The sequence below is a fragment of the Malaclemys terrapin genome, chromosome 15 (assembly GCF_027887155.1).
Source record: "Malaclemys terrapin pileata isolate rMalTer1 chromosome 15, rMalTer1.hap1, whole genome shotgun sequence".
NCBI classification, from domain to species: domain Eukaryota; kingdom Metazoa; phylum Chordata; order Testudines; family Emydidae; genus Malaclemys; species Malaclemys terrapin.
The window spans coordinates 17,618,768-17,635,920 of NC_071519.1; the positions used below are offsets into that span (position 1 = coordinate 17,618,768).

General features: G+C 41.5%; 1 protein-coding gene across 6 annotated transcripts in view; it reads right to left on the minus strand.

Moving 5' to 3' along the window:
- Positions 1 to 773: 773 nt before the first annotated feature.
- CCDC15 (coiled-coil domain containing 15) overlaps positions 774 to 17,153 on the minus strand; it is a 33,086-nt gene continuing 16,706 nt past the window's right edge. For all 6 annotated transcript variants that reach the window (XM_054005862.1, XM_054005864.1, XM_054005863.1 and 3 more), the window contains 4 exons: positions 16,142 to 16,245; positions 3,329 to 3,508; positions 3,061 to 3,209; positions 774 to 1,195 (listed from right to left, as the gene is read on the minus strand). In XM_054005862.1, the coding sequence (XP_053861837.1) occupies positions 1,074 to 1,195; positions 3,061 to 3,209; positions 3,329 to 3,508; positions 16,142 to 16,245 (555 nt within the window). In that variant the 3' untranslated portion in view covers positions 774 to 1,073. The remainder of the gene's footprint in view (positions 1,196 to 3,060; positions 3,210 to 3,328; positions 3,509 to 16,141; positions 16,246 to 17,153) is intronic.

Genomic DNA, 17,153 nt, shown 5'->3' on the forward strand with positions numbered 1-17,153 from the left:
CCCCCTAACCTTCCCTGGAAGTAAGGCATCTTCAAAGCAAATGCTACCAGACTACAACATATTCCTACAGGAAGAGGAGGGTTTCTGACCCTGCTTTATAAATGGACTAAATCCAAGGAGAGCATGCACCAGTGTCTCCTCTTCCCAACACACAGGGTTGAGTACAGGAATATTCTGCTACTTGATGGAGCCATTTGCAAACAGCGGAATGAGAATGCACAGTATACACGTGGATACGCAGCCTGGGACCTCTTTATTGCCAGGATCTAATAAGAGAAAAACCTCAGTGTTCTGTACCTTGCAGAGAGGAGAATATGGGATTGACAACACAAGAGAACTGGGTGCTTTGTTTTAACAAACATCTCACCGCCTCCTTCTCTTTGGACTTCAGTTGGAGAAGCCTTAAAGTTTTTTTCTCATGGGGCAAAAGCTGAAGATGTTGCAGGTTTGTCTCTCTTTTCTGAGCAGTTCGTTTTATAAATGAAAAGCTGCAAAAAAGCCTTCTGGGCAGACACACTAACAGAACATGGATTGTTGAGATGGTGGAGCAGGGAGGGAGGGAAACCCAATCCTAGCCAGGCTATCCCCCACTCCCTCCCCGGTTTAGATAGTCGGGCAACATGAAAGCATGCACAACTACAGCCACAGAAGAATCCTGCACAGATGCTTTGAACTTGGAAGGGTTTATTCTGCAGTTGAATAGACAGAAATTTGGATTTATGCTTCAAACAAACAAAAATCCCTCATCAATTTTAACCATCCCATGGTATCCCTTTACATTAGATCCCTGCATTACTGATCAGTGGTAGCAGCAGGGCTAATTCTGGGCCTTTGGAGTACTCACCTTCCGTAGTGTATATGGATCACACATGATGAAAGGAGTCAGAGGTACAATTTAACCCTGAATATGAATATTAGTCAAAACAAACCTAGTGTCTCTAGATAAGGGCTAACAAACGAAGAAGAGAGTGAATGCTCTGGGACAGAAAACTGCTCCGGGGAACAACCGTCTGCCCTGTGCCCGGGCCAGCTGTCTGCTGAACATTCGTAAAAGCTGATTCCAGGGCGACCTTTCATGGATTCTTCACAGAAGGTGCATGTACTGAAGCTAAGTTATGGATTGCAAGTCGTGTGGTTGAATTCCCATCCGAAATGTCACATGAGGAGATGACCGACTGCAACGCTCGAGCATAAGCTGAAAAATCAGAAAGTGCTAAGTGCCTGTAGCCTGAGCCAGCTTTCCCGCAGAGCCCTGGAGTCATTTGCTAACTTGGGAATTAAACAAGAAACGCAGTTGTGCCTCTTGACAAAAATAGAGAGGGACATTTTCCCAAGGGCCTCATCTCTGAAGGGGGAAAATTCATGGGATCTACGGGTATCGAGCAATCATGTGCTCCTGTTGCTGCATAACTGAGCAAGATAAGCTTCTGGATGGCTGTGGGGGCAGGCGTAGGTGCTTAGCAGATTACCACATGGGAAACAGACTCTGGGGGAACTGGAGACAAACGAGCAAGGGCAGGATTGGGCACCAAATGGGAGACTAGACATGAAAAATCCCAGCTCCGTAAGAGCCTTGCATGTATTCTGCACACAAGCATTTAAAGGGTAAAGAGTCTGAACAGCAATTCCTCACTCACTCACCAGCCAGCTCAGATATTCAGGCCCTTTCTGTAGGCCACAAGCAGCACTTGAAATAGGCTAGGGAAATGCTCCCAACGCCATTGCATGTGTCTGAGATGTATTAGTGGGTACAGGGCAAATAAAGAATCTTGAACCTAGGAGCCCGAAGGTAAGTGCCGGAGAAGCGGATTTTTAAGTAGCTGGCATTCTAGAACATACATGTACATGGCTGGGCTGGGGATGTAAATAGTGGTTAAAAAAGTTAACTGGTTAAACTATTAGAACTACAACTGGTTAACCGAGGTAGTGCTGGAGCCCCGCCAGCCCGACATGGCTGCTCTGGCCAGCACGGCTGGGGTCCCTCCTGCCAGTGCTGGGCCGTCAGGCTTACCGGTTAACGTTGGTTAACCGAAAAGCCTAATGCTTACCGGTTAACCTTTTAGATCCCTAGCCTAGGCGTTGTAAAATAGCAATAGCAGCACCCGCGTGTGCCATTACTGACTTTAGGCTCGTGTATTGATTTATTTTTTCTACAAACTGTTGCATTTCCCATTTACGTCTCATGACATTGTATTTTTGAAAGCAGTTTATGAGGATTGCCCCAAATGTCTGTACAACCAAATACCCTAATTGTTCTGCAGGATAATTTAAAGCACAAGCCTGCTTTGTTATAGGTGATTGATAACCTCTCCCTCCCATCCACCTTCCAATAAAGACCTTGGCATCAAAGTGGAGAGCAGATTTTCCAAGAGCCAGGCATTTTCTGTTCCATTTACATGTTTGCTTTGCAGTATTTTTCCCCATAATGTGTCCCCATCAGTTCTTTCAAATATAATTTCATTATTAATTCAAACAGAAACAGGCACATCCCTGGAAAGTTGCCAGCCCAGCTCTTGGTGGGACAGTTACAGTTTCTCCAAAGCAAGGGTTACAAAGGGTGTAGGGTGTCTGCAGAATGCCCAGGCTTTTCTAGTTCCTGGATTTGGACTCCCCCTTGGCTTTGCATTAGCGAGAGCAGCAGCTGGTGCTTAGCAAGCTCCCTCGAACATCTGTATAAAAGTTACAAAATATCTGTGCTACAAGAAAATCTAGTTCAACAGACCAGTGAGGCTATCAAATGTGGGGATTGGTCCTGCTTTGAGCAGGGGGTCGGACTAGATGACCTCCTGAGGTCCCTTCCAACCCTGAGATTCTATGTTCTATTCTATGTTAATGAAATACTACCCAAGTGGTCTATAGTCCCCTGGGAGTATGTATGGGGGATGTGTGCACACGTACGTAAGTGCAGAGCCCACATTAGAGTAAGTTAATGGAAATGGCGCTATGAAACTATGGGGACTCCTAGCCAGGCTTTATATTTGCCTGTACGGCTGGACTCAGACATCTGATCTCAGTTACTGGGTCTACACGGATTCCTTACTAGGAAGCAAGAGCTCATACCTTTGTGGTTTTTGTAGAACACGCAGTTGTTGGCACAGGTGTCAGGATGAGAGTCCCAGAAATCAGACCCACAGCAGCACAGTGGAGGCAAGTCAATGTTATACAGTTTTATCTTCTCCCTCATTTGAGCTCTTAAAGCTTCCATGTATCTGCAAACATAAAACAGTTTCCCTGTGACAGGATAATACCATTGCCTTCACTAATCCCACTGGCAAAGCCAGGATTTTGAGAACAAGACGAAGGAGCCCTCAGTCATTCACCAGCTCACCTCATGTATTCCTTATTTCTCTGTTGCTTTTCCTTACTCTTCCTTACTCTTCTCTCCTCCAGTCTGAGTTGAGCCAGTATTTCACATGCTTTCTCCCCAGAACAGGTGTCTTGCTGGTAGGCCATCTCCTGGATCTTCTGCTCCTCTGCACGACGCTGGTGCTCCTTCTCACTCTTAATTCTGTGGACAGAAGTGCTGTTTAACTGGATCTTTCAGACAGAAGGAAGATGGTCCCATGGTCAGAGGACAGGACTAAGTCAGGAGCACTAGGTTATTTTCTACTGCCTGTGGGACCTAGGGTATGTCTTTCCCCCCACAACTGTAAGATACTGACAATACCCTCTTTCTAGAAGCATTGGATCTACAGCAAGGAGTTGGATTCTGGCCCCAACTAGTCACCTACCTGCAGAGTAAAACACTTCTGCGCTGTGTTTAAATGCAGCATCAGCTTTCTACGTGATAAACTTTAACATACCGTAACTGTTCCCTGTAATTTTTCAAAGCTAAATTTTCCCTCCTGGCTTCCTCACTGGAGAGTTTTGTGCCTTGTGTGTGCCTTCTCCTTTCCTCCATCCCTTTGTAGCTTATCCTGTCCTCCCCCCGCCCCACTGTCTTTTGTTCTGCCTCCCGTGTTTTCAGTCTGACATTTATTCTCTCCAGAGAGCTCTGCCCCCTCCACCCACAGGCTTGCTTCTGGCTCGGAGGATTTGCACACAATTCCAATAGTCAGTTTGTGAGGCCAGAAGGTACCATTGTGATCATCTAGTCTGAGCTTGTGTACAGCCCAGGCCAGAGAACTGCCCAGGAAGGATTCCTGTTTGAACAACAGCTGAAAAACATCCAACCTCGACTTAAAAATGGTCAGTGACAGATTCTATCACAACACTTGGTAAATTGTTCCAGAGGTTAATTATCTTCAGTATAAAAACTTGCGCCTTATTTCCAGTCTGGATGTGTCTACCTTTAACTTCCACCCTTTGGATTTTGTTAGCTTTGTTTGCTGGACTTAAGAGCCAAATATTTATTCCCCATGTCAGTACATAAAAACGGATCAAGTTGCCCCTTAACATTCTCTTTGTTCGCTTGAGTTCCTTCAGGTTATCACTACAAGGCAACTTTTCCACTCATTTAATCTTTCTCACGGGTCTTCTCTGAACCTCTTTAATTTATCAACATCCTTCCCCAGCTGTGGGCACCAGAACTGGATACCGTATTCCAGCAGCGGCCAAACCAGTCCCAAATGTAGAAGTAATATAACCTCTTTAGACCTACTTGAAATTCCCCTGTTTATGCATCCAAAGATCACACTAGCCCGGAGGGCCACAGGATCACACTTGGACCTCATGTTCAAATAATTATCCCCCACATCCCTCGAGTCTTTGTCAGAGTCCCTGCTTCTCGGGATAGGAATCCCCCAACCTGCAAGTATGGCCTACATTCTTGGTCAGGAAGCTCCTGGGCTGCTCTTCTCTACAGCTCCTCTTCTCCACCTTAGAAAGTAGCAACAATGCCTCTGCCACTGCTGCTTCTTCCCTTCCATCCTCAAGGAGCAGCTACCCAAAGGGCAGGAACCAGCAATTCTGTTTCCTGGTCCCACTCAGCCCACTGCAGATTTCCAAGGGCCCTGGTAAGTGGCAGGGCCGGCTCCAATTTTTTTGCCACCCCAAGCAAAAAAAAAAAAAAAAAAAAAAGAAGCGCCGCCCCACCATAACAACCCCCCCCGAGCGCCGCCCCGCCAAAACAAAAATAAACAAAAACCCCAGAGCGCCGCCCCGCCACCCCAAGATTGGCTGCCCCTTACAAGGTGCCACCCCAAGCACGTGCTTGGTCAGCTGGTGCCTGGAGCCGGCCCTGGTAAGTGGGTTTCCTCCCCAAGCACTGGGGATGATCTTCACTCCACCCACTACTCCATCAGCCAAAGCAGAGGGCTGTAGCTCTAATCTGGGCTTCCCTTCCTCTCCCCGTTGCATTCTCAGAGCAGGGAGAGCAAAGGAAGCCTGAATCTAGGGAGAAATTTGGTGTAGACTCCATCCAAATGCTGATGGGGAAGGAATACAGAAAGGCTCACAGCTGCTTGCCTTCAGTGCAAGTTTTGGGCTGACCAGCTCTGGGGAATTAATCCTTGTTAGTGGACTTTAAAAAACAAAAACACATATGTGGTGTCTGGAGTTTGGGGCAGAGACTGGCAACAAGAGTGAGAGGGCTGAAGTGGGAGTCATGGGAGCCAAGTGTTAGAGCTTTGCAGGGGAGTTGGCTGGGGAGCAACTTCCTCCAGTCAATACATGGGGCAGACTGCATCCATGCAATCACCATCCTAGGGGACATACTGAGGACAAAGCTGGGGCAAGACTTTAGTACAAGTGCTATGGACATTCTGGGCTGTTAACACAGGACACACTGCTCTAACGTATGCCAGAGGCCATTTCAGCCCTTAGAACAGCCCAGAATCCAGAGGGCACAAAGGTACACCTCTACTTCGATACAACGCTGTCCTCAGGAGCCAAAAAAAAAAAAATCTTACTGCATTATAGGTGAAACCGCGTTATATTGAACTTGCTTTGATCCACCGGAGTGCGCAGCCCCGCCCCCCCGGAGCACTGCTTTACCGCGTTATATCGGGTCACTTTATATCGAGGTAGAGGTGTATTTTACAGCCACCTTTGCCCTCAACCCCAGGAGGGCCCTGACCTCTGGCTGAGGTATGCCATGCTGTGCTTAGTGCTTTAATGGACCAGAACATTCTTTATATTTACTTTTTGGTTTTATAATAAAGGTCTTCACATCTAGGTGGTGTTTAATAGCTTGATGTAGAATCTGGGTTATTGTGTAAATAACTATATAAGCTTTTACTAAAAATGTTAAGGACATTCCCTGGAACTAGTTATTACCATAGGCAGGAATGGATTTTAAACAGAGACATGTACCATGTTATTCATAAGGAGGAGGGAGAAAACTTGTTCATCTTAGCCGCTAAGGACAGAACAAGAAGCAATGGGCTTAAACTGCAGCAAGGGAGGTTTAGGTTGGACATTAATCACCCTGACAGTTAGGAACTTTTTCCTAAACACTGGAATAAACTGCCTAGGGAGGTTGTGGAATCTCCACCTCTGGAGATATTTAAGAGTAGGTTAGATAAATGTCTATCAGGGATGGTCTAGACAGTATTTGGTCCTGCCATGAGGGCAGGGGACTGGACTCGATGACCTCTCGAGGTCCTTTTCAGGCCCTAGAATCTATGAATTCTTTTCAATGAATACCAAATGCAACAACTAATCACTGCCAAAATTCAATCTGAAATCAAAGCTGGGTTGAGCTCAGATTGGAAGAGTACCAGAAATTAAATAAAGGGTGTTTGCCCAACAGACCAGAAAACACACACACCAAGGAGAGTGCCTAAGCCAAAGCTTCTCTAGTCAAGTTAGAACGCCCAAAGAGGTCTTTACAATCAAGTGCCAATACAGATTTAAATACATCGTAAGTGTGCTCCTATAAAACTCAGAACAAGGCCAGCTTAGCTTTACATCAAGTAACCATAGGAACAACTCACTTCCCTACTTAGAAAGGCTGGGCAGCTAGTAAATCTAGCAAACTTATAAGACTGCATCAACCTGAAACAAGAAAATCCTTCAGAGGGTCTCCACATACACAGCGGCCTCTTGGTGTTCATTCCTGGGGCAGAATCGGTTCTGTACGAAAGGCTCTTTCATTGCCACATTTTATTTAAGGAAACGTAACCAACAAAGAAATGTTTCTTTAAAAGGTGCAGTTCTACTCTGAAAAGCGACATTCTTTAACAGGTCTGCTCCCCGTGGGTATCCAGAGGCAGACATGCTGACGTTAAAGCCCAAGGACTGTCACTACTTCACTCCAGTTAGCTCTGCAGAATCAACCCAGCTGTGGTCAAGTGAACTGCACCCCGTTTCTTCTCTTTCAATGAAATTGACAGCCCAGATCCAATTGGAAGGCTAAATTCTGCCCTTCAACATACTTGTGAATCAATTAGTTACACCTCCACAAGCCCACTTCAGACACTAGAACTGGACGGGTGTACTGAGGGCAGTTTGGCTGGTATACATTTAAATTAAATCATTACATACAAATTATTTTAATTTTTATTTAATTTGTATTTAATGATTATGTAACTCATCTCCCAGGGCTAGTTTGCAGGACAGGTACTTAGCAAAGACATCGTTCTCCTTGTAGAGTCAACACATTTGATCAGGAAGTTAGCAACTGAAACGAAAATGGAGCCCCACAATGCACATTTACAAATCACTAATCAAACCTAGGGATGGAAGCCAAGAGATGTGCACAGATACTGTACAAATTCATAGGTTAAGACCAGAAGGGACCATTATGATAATCTAGTCTGGCCTCCGGCATAAAACAGATCAGAGAACCTCACCCAATAATTTCTGAACATGGAAGCTTGTTCTCAACGCATGCCATGAAGATTTTGTTTATCATCTATAGTGCAACTGTCCAAATCATAACTACTGTCACCTCAAACCATCTCTCCGACCAAGTCTTCTTAGGAACCTAAAACTGTAGCAAGGAAAATCCATATCCTAGCAAATGAAACAACTGCCCAGTTTACACAGTGTGGGGCAATTAAATAGCAGATATGTTAACCATATAAGTAGACTTAACAGTTTTGGTTGCCCATGAAACTGAGGCTCCCTTCAGTAGGTTCATGGCTTCCCTCCTCAACCCTACAAGAGGCGCTAACTCTCTTTTCTACCCCCCATGACTGTGCAGTTGGTCCCTCCTCCTTACAATTACTGCCAAACCCCATCTTTGAAGAACCCTTTAGCCCTGGCAGTCACTGTACTAGATTTGGAGATGTGCCAAAGGCAGGGTGAATAAAAATAGATTTAAAAATAGCTTATTTAAATGGGAAAAAAAAAATTTTTTTAAAGAAACCTATTTAAAATTACTACAATTTACACGAAGGCTTAAATGCACTATAATTTCATAAAATTATTTAAATTGAATTAAAGCAATATCAAGCAGTACTTGTTTGCTGCCAAAGTTTTAAAGAAAGTCAGATTGTTGCAGAGTGGATTAAAAAAAATATATCAAAAAAACGATTTTTATAATTTAAATTGGATTTTTTTGATAAAAAAGGGTTTTTTCCTCAAAAAGCAATCTAAATAATTTCACCTTTAAAGTAGTACTGAGTGTCAGTGAATGCAATGAGTAATACTAAATGAGAAGTATGGTAATAATAATTAAATAACTACATTGACTTATTTTGTTTAGCAGAATCCACCCTCAACATACAGGATTCTGAAGACTATCCACCTTCAAGAGAACTCTGAAACTGTAAAAAATTATGGTGATCTGCCAAGGATAGTGTTTCAGTCACATCATGTATGTCACATAGCCACAGTATATCACCTGTAGCAAAAAGAAAAAAAAATCTCCATCATCCAGAAACAACCCTAGATAAATTTGTGATAAGAACCAGCAGATTACAAGAAGAGGTAAATGATGAAAAAAAATTGCCCGGTTTGTTTATGCAACAAACTCTCCTTTCCGTATAATTGAGAACCCACCACTTCATTAACATGGTTCAGACATTAAGACCAGGATACAGTCCATCCAACAGAGCAGATGTCGCAGGCAAATTGCTGGATAAAGTGTATGAAAGAGAAATTGAGCAGTGGGCAAAAGGTCTAGAAGGTAAAATTATTAACCTGAGTCTTGATGGGTGGAGCAATGTCCACAATGATCCTGTTGTATGGGCTTGTGTGACAACAGAAGAAGGGAATGTCTTCCTTACAGAAACAATTGATACATCAGGAAATGCACACACAGCAGAATACTTACAAGAAGTAGCAGTAAAAACTGTAACAAAACAAAAATGCAAATGTCTAGTACGCAGCTTGGTCACAGACAATGTATCCAAGATGAGAAGAAATTTAGATCAGAGTGAAGAGAGTCCCAAGCTAACATACAGTTGCAGTGCTTATTTGATGCACCTCCTAGCCGAAGTCTTCAGTGTTCCAGAAATAAAGGCTACTAGTGTTGATATTGCAAAATACTTCCGTAACAACCACTTTGCAACAGCTGCTCTGAAAAAAGTGGGAGGAACCAAGTTAACTCTCCCACAAGACGCGAGATGGAACTCAGTAGTGGACTGTTTTGAGCACTATATCAAGATCTGGCCTAATCTGATGACAGTTTGTGAACAAAATAATGAAAAAATAGATGGCACTGTCACAGCCAAAGTTCTCAACATTGGGCTTAATAGAAATGTTAAACACATGCTGAGTACCCTGAAGCCTATTTCTGTAGCCTTGAAAAAAAATGCAGGGAAATAGCTGTTTTATTGCTGACGCTGTTGAAATTTGGAAGGAACTGAGTGAGATCTTAAAAAGAGAAATATGCAATGACAGAGTTAACTTACAAGCATTAAAAAAACCAAATGGGACAAGCACTATCTCCAGCTCATTTTCTTGCAAATATTCTCAATACTCGGTACCAGTGTCAAACCTTAACTACTGAAGGAGAGGAGTTCGCTGGATGTCCATGTCATAGCCATCATCTCTCCATAATGCCAACTATAATAAACTTCAGAGCTAAGGGTGAACCATTCAAGAAACATATGTTTGCTGATGTTTTAAAGAAAGTCACACCAGTAAACTGGTGGAAGTCGCTTAAGCACTTGGATTCAGAGACCGTTGAAGTGATAATCTCACTTTTAACAGCAGTAGCTTCTTCTATTGGTGTAGAAAGAATATTTTCTTCCTTTGGACTAATTCATTCCAAATTGAGAAATCATTTGGGACCTGAAAAAGCAGGAAAGCTTGTTTTTCTTTTCTAGATTATGAACAAAACAGGAAAATGAAGGTGAAGACAATGGAGTTAGCTGCAGAAGCCAATATTTTAAATTTCTCATGTTGACCTGGCTGACATGGTCGATTCAATATTTAGAAAAACAAAAGTTAAACTATTTTAGTTAAACAATTTTAACAAAAACAAACCTGATTTTTAAAAACTTGAATGTTTAACTAAATTCAAAGAGTCATAATGCTTGTTTTGTTAAAATATTATATGTTTGCTGTTGAAGAAAAAATCCAGAATACATAATGTTGTTGTTTTAGTTAAAACAAACAATTTTAATGTCTGTCTGGTGATGTTCTCCTCCTAATACAGCATGGCAAGAAAATCCTCCAAATATTAATGATTAACCTGCTGAATTGGAGATATTGATGAAGTCATTGGGAGGTGAACTATCTGCTTCAATTACCTTTGGTAAATGAAGTAACCAATCATTCATTTTCTGATAGAGCTGTAAAACTAATCTGAAAAGTTTCCAAAAATAAATCACTTAAAAAATGTATAGTGTGTACCTTCTAAAAATGAAACCTACATCTATCTCTGAGTTGTGAAGAATACATAGTAAGGCTATTACAACCAACAAGAATGCACTTTTATGTAGAAATCCATGATTAAATAGAGTCTTCCTGACTAGTGATTTAAATCAAATCCACCCTGGATTATTGAACTAGTGGAAGTCACTGACTAAGCACCTGGAACCAGAGTTTGCAGGAGTGCTAAACCAGCTTTTGACAGCAGTAACCTCATCTGCAGATGCAGAGAGAATATTTTCATTTCAGTTTGAAATAATGACTAGTTCATTCCCATTTAAGAAGCCACCTGGGAGTTAAAGATGCAGGAAAGTTTGTTTTCCTCTTCCAATCTATAAATAAAACCAGGTGTGAGAGGATAAGCTCTATTAGTTCTAAATTCTTTAAGGAGAGTGGTGACCATAAGCAATCAATTCAATAACTACACATAATACTTAGTTTTAAATGCAAAACGTTTGGATAAACATTAGAATTTTTTTTCTTATGTATCCAGCATATCTGAGGTAGTTTTATTTAACTAATAAAAAACAAATATTAAAATACCTTTTTTGGTATTTAACTGAATTTGAATTTCCAAATAGAGCATGACAAATCGCAAGTAAAAAAAAAAAATCATCTAGCAAGAAAATGGTGAACAATTCATTTCTAACATAATAAAAATGTAATAATTGAGAACCTGAAAAAATGTAAGATCATTGCTTAAATAAATGTATTAATATAGCGTAGCCTCCTGGTGAATAAAAAAGCACCACATTTAGAGTAAAGACTATATTTAATTGCAAATTAACATTTTTTAATGGTTAGAATTCTTTCATTAAAGGGTGAAACAAACATGTGGACAAGGGGGATCCAGTGGATATAATGAACTTTCAGAAAGCCTTTGACAAGATCCATCACCACAGTCTCTTAAGCAAACTAAACAGTCATGGGATAATAGGGAAGGTCCTCCCATGGATCAGTAACTGGTTAAAAGACAGGAAACAAAAAGGGTAGGAATAAATGGTCAGTTTTCAGAATGGAGAGAGATAAACAGAGGGGTCCCCCCCCAGGGATCTGTACTGGGACCAATACCATTCAACGTATTCATAAGTGATCTGGGAAAAGGGGTAAACAGTGAGGTGGCAAAGTTTGCAGATAATACAAAGTTACTCAAGATCATTAAATCCAAAGCAGACTGCAAAGAGATCTCACAAAACAGGATGACTGAGCAACAGAATAGCAGATGAAATTCAATATTGATAAATGCACAGTAATGCAAATTGGAAAACATAATCCCAGCTATACATATAAAAAGATGGGGTCTAAATTAGCTGATACTACTCAAGAAAGGATCTTGGAGTCACTGGGGATAGTTCTCTGAAAACACTGACTCAACCTGCAGTGGCAGTCTAAAAAGTTAACAGAATGGTAGGAACTTTAGATAAATATCATAAGTGCCACTATATGAATCCATGGTACGCCCGCACCTTGAATATTGTGTGCAGTTCTGGTCACTCCATCTCAAAAAAGATATTATGGAACTCGTTGCCAGGGGATGTTGCGAAGGCCAAAAAAGAATTAGATAAATTCATGGAAGACAGGTCCATCGGTGGCTATTCATAATGGTATGATTCTTCTCACGGAAGTCACAGATTCCGTGACTTTCTGGGACCTCTGTGACTTATTCCAGGGCTCCTGGACAAGCAGCTCCCAGGGCTGCCGGAGCAGTGCCCCAGGTTAGTTTATCCCCCCTGGGGCTGGAGCAGTGACGATCAGCCCCTTCTGCAAGAGCAGCAGCTGGAGGTCAGCCACTGGCAGCACACTGACTGTTAGCTCCCGCCTCCCCCAGAGTATTTTTAGTAAAATCAGGGACAGATTGCAGGGTTCCATTCATTTTTGTTTATTGCCCATGACTTGTCCCTGACTTTTACTAAAAATACTTGTGACAATCTTAACCTTAGCTAATAGCCAAGATAGTCAGGGATGCAACCCCATGCTCTGGGTGTCCCTAAGCCTCTAACTGCCAGATGCAAGGGCTGGACAACAATAGATAATAATTTGGTAATTGCCCTGCTCTGTTCATTCCCTCTGAAGCATCTGGCATTGACCACTGTCAGAAGACAGGATACTGGGGCAGATGGACCATTGGTTTGACCCAGTACGGCTATTCTTATGAACCAATGTGAATCATCCTTTCTTTAGGAAAATTGCTAAAAAGTACAAATACAAGATATTAAAAAAACAAAAAACAAAAACAAAAAAAAACCCACAATTTAAATCAAGGTTTCTGGCTTATTGATTTAAATCTTGATTAAAATCAAGTGATCTAAATCAATCCATCCTGGGCAGGGGTCAGGGAACAGGAAAAAACAAACAAAACAAAAACAAACAAACAAAAAAACCAAAAAACACACTATGTCAGAGGGGTACAGAATTCTGAGGTTCATAGATTTTCTAGTCCCCTCCCCTTCTGAAGAAAGCAGAAAGGATTTTTATTCACTTTAAATCAGCTGTCCTTCATTTGCATGTTGCAGAAAAAAAGTTTTTATTAAGAACTTTCATGTGTACTATTTAACATGGCTCTCAATTCGTTCAACCCTTAGTCTTTAGATTTAGCACCAGGTTAAACTGTATAAAAAAGTAAGTGCATTAATTCCTGGTTAAAATGGTCATTTGGAAGTAGCATTTCCTCTTTTAAAGCTCAGAGATTATCCTTGCACATCTGTAGGCTCCAATCCTACAAATTGTTATTCATGAGTCATTCTCAGCATGTGAGTAGTGCCTCTGCAGTCAATGAGGCTACGCACCTGCATAATAGTCACATGCACATGTGTGCAGATCAGAGCCAGTGTGTATTATCTGAAAGTTAAATCAGGCTGCAGTTTGTGTCACGCAGAGACACAAGAAGTCAGTTGACATTTCTTGATCTATTTGTGTCATGATACAGTGACCTAATAACTGAAGAAAAATTTTCTTCTGCAGTTACTGAGTTGAAGAGAACTCAAAACAGAAGATTAAAATGCAATTCATGCAATGCAAAAATAAATCAAGATGCTAATACGAGCATGTTAAATGTTCATATGAATTTAGGAGTAAGGATTTAGACCGTAAGACACTTGGACAGGGCCCCTATCATTTGGGAGTGTCTGTTAAATGCCATGCACAGGTATGGCATATTAGGAGCGGATTCCTTCCAACAAGGCACACAAAAAATGGAAGGGTTCAGCTGTAATAGGTGATGCAGTTACATTTGCTATAGAGGCCCTTCCTACACATTTAATGGGTCAAAGTTAAGAAACGGATAAGACCTATTACCATTATCTAGCCTACCCCAATGGTCAGAGAGGGGCGTTCCCTACACAGCTCTCCAATTGTTTTGTCCAGTACAGTTTTAAGTGACTTGCTATCTCACTGGGACAGCTTTCCTCAATGAACAGATTATACAGTCAGGAAAGTTTTGCTGATTTTTACCTCTTTCTTGGATCAGCTTCACCCCTTAGTTGTAGTCCCTTAAACTGTGCCACACCAACTCCTCCTCCCTGCCTTGGGTTTACATTCTTCAAATACTTCTATATGGTTCGTCTACTCTTAGGCTATGTCTACACTACATGTCGGCATAACTCATGCCAGCTAGGGGTGTGATAAGCCATCCTCCTGAGTGACGTAAGTTCTGCTGACATAGCGCTGTGCCAACACCAACATAGCTACCGCTGCTCACAAAGATGGTTTTATTATACTGACAGGAGAATTCACCAGATGTGCTGCAGCAGCTGGGATGGATAGACAGACGGATAGATAAGCCCTTAGATCATTATACCATATATACAGGATATCTTCTATGTGTTTGACGACAAAGGGGCTGCAGTACATGGCAGTTCTTGAGTGAATTAAGCACATAAATACTACAGCAGTTCTACACACCAATTTGGGGCAAAACAAAGGAACTGATGCAAGGGAAAAAAAAGAAATACAATCAGAGGACTAAAGGATAGTAATAGAATTCATACCAATCAATATGGTTTTATGGAAAATACATCTTCTAATCTAATAAAAAACACAAAAAGTGGTAAGTTTGACAAATTCGGTTGATAAGAGTAACTTGCATAGAAACACACTTAAAACTCCAGTACAGCATTTGCGTTAATACTGCATGACACCCTAAGATGCCAGTTCCTTTAAGCACAAAGTGAATGAGGAACATATTAAGTTATTAGAAACTGGCTAGGAGATCTCAATAGATAATTGTTAATGGAAGATCCTCATAAATTGGGGCATTTCTAGAGGGATTGGTTCTCAGCCAGACAATATTTTTAATCAGTGCCCTAGAACGAAGTATTCCCGATAAAGTTAAGATCTGTGGACTAATAAATAATAATATGGAAAAGGTCACTTACACAGAGCAACCTAGATTGCTTGGAAAAGCTGGGCACGATTAAACAAGGAGGTAAACACACAGATAAATTAAAGTCAAACTTAAGACCAAGAATGTAGGTTATACTCGTAGGATGAGGGACTGTACCCTGAAAAACAGCAACTCTGAGAAGGACATCTAGCCAGCTGGTTGTTAACCATGACCCCGGAGCTCCCAGTGCAATGCTGTGACCAAAAAAGCTAATACACCCAAAGATCATATGAACAGTCAGTAGGAGTACGGAGACTATGCATACAGCTCTTACAAGACCATCACTCGCCTATTGTGTCCAGTTCCTGTGTCCATGCCTCTAAAAGAACATTGAAAAAACTGAAGAGGGTTCAGAGAATAAACTACAAGACTAATTTGCGGTCTTGGAAAACATGTCTTTACAGAAACGATTTAGTTGATCAAACAGAATTTTAAGAGTTGACATGGATCACCGTCTACGGGCCTATCTACATTGCAGGCAAAGCTCTTGAGGACACAGCCAAGCTAGCTTTCATCTAGCTAGCTAGTAGTAGCAAACCCCTGGCAGCTTGGGCTGCAGTAGCCCAAGCAGGACACTGCTTATGTACTCTAGCAGCTACATGTGCTGCAGCCACACATCTGATTGCAGTGCAGACATACGCTGTAAGTATCCACACAGGAAGAAAATATCTAATAGCAGAGAGCTCGTTAATGTAGCATACAAAAATCACCACAAGCTCCAGTGGCTTGAAATTGAAACTAGACAAAATTCAAACTGGAAATAAGAGTGCAAGAGTAAATAACCATTGGAACAACTTATCGAGGCAAGTAGAGGATTCGCTATAACTTGAAGTCTTTAAATCAAGATCAGATGTCTTTTAAAAAGCTTCCACGCTTGTAAAACCACAAGTTACTCTGAAATTCTATGGCCTGCACTATGGAGAAAGTCAGACTAGATCATCACTATTGCCCCTTCAGGCCTTAAAATCTGTGAAATTTACGACAACCTTCTTTCGGTTGACTGTACATCAAGGGCAACATCTATAAAGAAATTCACGATTATTAGTAGGTACCTACTTGGCAATTTTCTTCTGCCGCTCTTTCTGCCTTTGCTGTTCCTTTACTTGTTCTCTCTCGATATCCATGAAGAGACGTCTGTATCTCAGATACTGATTTTGACGCTGCGGGAAAGACGACATAGTCTTAAGAGGAAGGTGTCTTGGTGCAATATACAGCAGGACCTGGAAGTGGCACTGCAAAAACTCACACTGTGCACGTTATACTGCAAGAATTAAAGGAGGAAGGATTAAGTTTTGAACCGAGAAGTCTCGCCAAATATCACACTGCATAAAAACCCAATAAGCAACTCCCTGCGAAATCCACCACAGAGTTTACCTGTCTCCAGCTGCTGCAGTCAGTCATTCTGATGATAGACAACATATGTCTTGTCAGTCATCTTGTGCTCCCTGTGTATGAATTTCTGCTTTCTCCTCAAGGGAGAATTAAAATGTTTCATTGCACATGTTCCAGAACTGAATGAAAGGCAGGAAGAAAGCTGTTACCTTGCTCCTCTTCTCTCCAGCTTTTTTGCAGGACCACAATTTTGGTACCAACATCTTCTACTGCAAGGGTTCTTAAACTTTTCCACAGTGTGACATCTTATTAGCAATACCGTCTCATGGACGCCAGCTATAGCAATTGCTTATGTTGGTAAGGTATTTTTACTAGAGCTGGCCAAATTTTCTTTTTTTTCCCCCCCAATGGAAGAGTTCCTCCCCCCCCCCATCAGAAAAAGGTGTTTCATTGAAATCAAAGAGGTTTCACTGGAATATGCCCACTGACAGAAAAGTTTAAAACCTATTTGAATGGAAATGGAGGATTTTGTTCCAATTTTCTTGTTTTGTTTCAACTTTAAAAAAAGTTAAACATATTACATTTCAAAGTTTGTCAATGTTTGGACATTACTGAAAGGATGTGTTTCTATGAAGTATTTCAGAATTTTTGTTCCATGGTAAATTTTGACGTCTCATCCTGATTGGAAATGAAAGGAAATTTTTGAAGCGTCACATTTTCCCACAGGACGGAAATT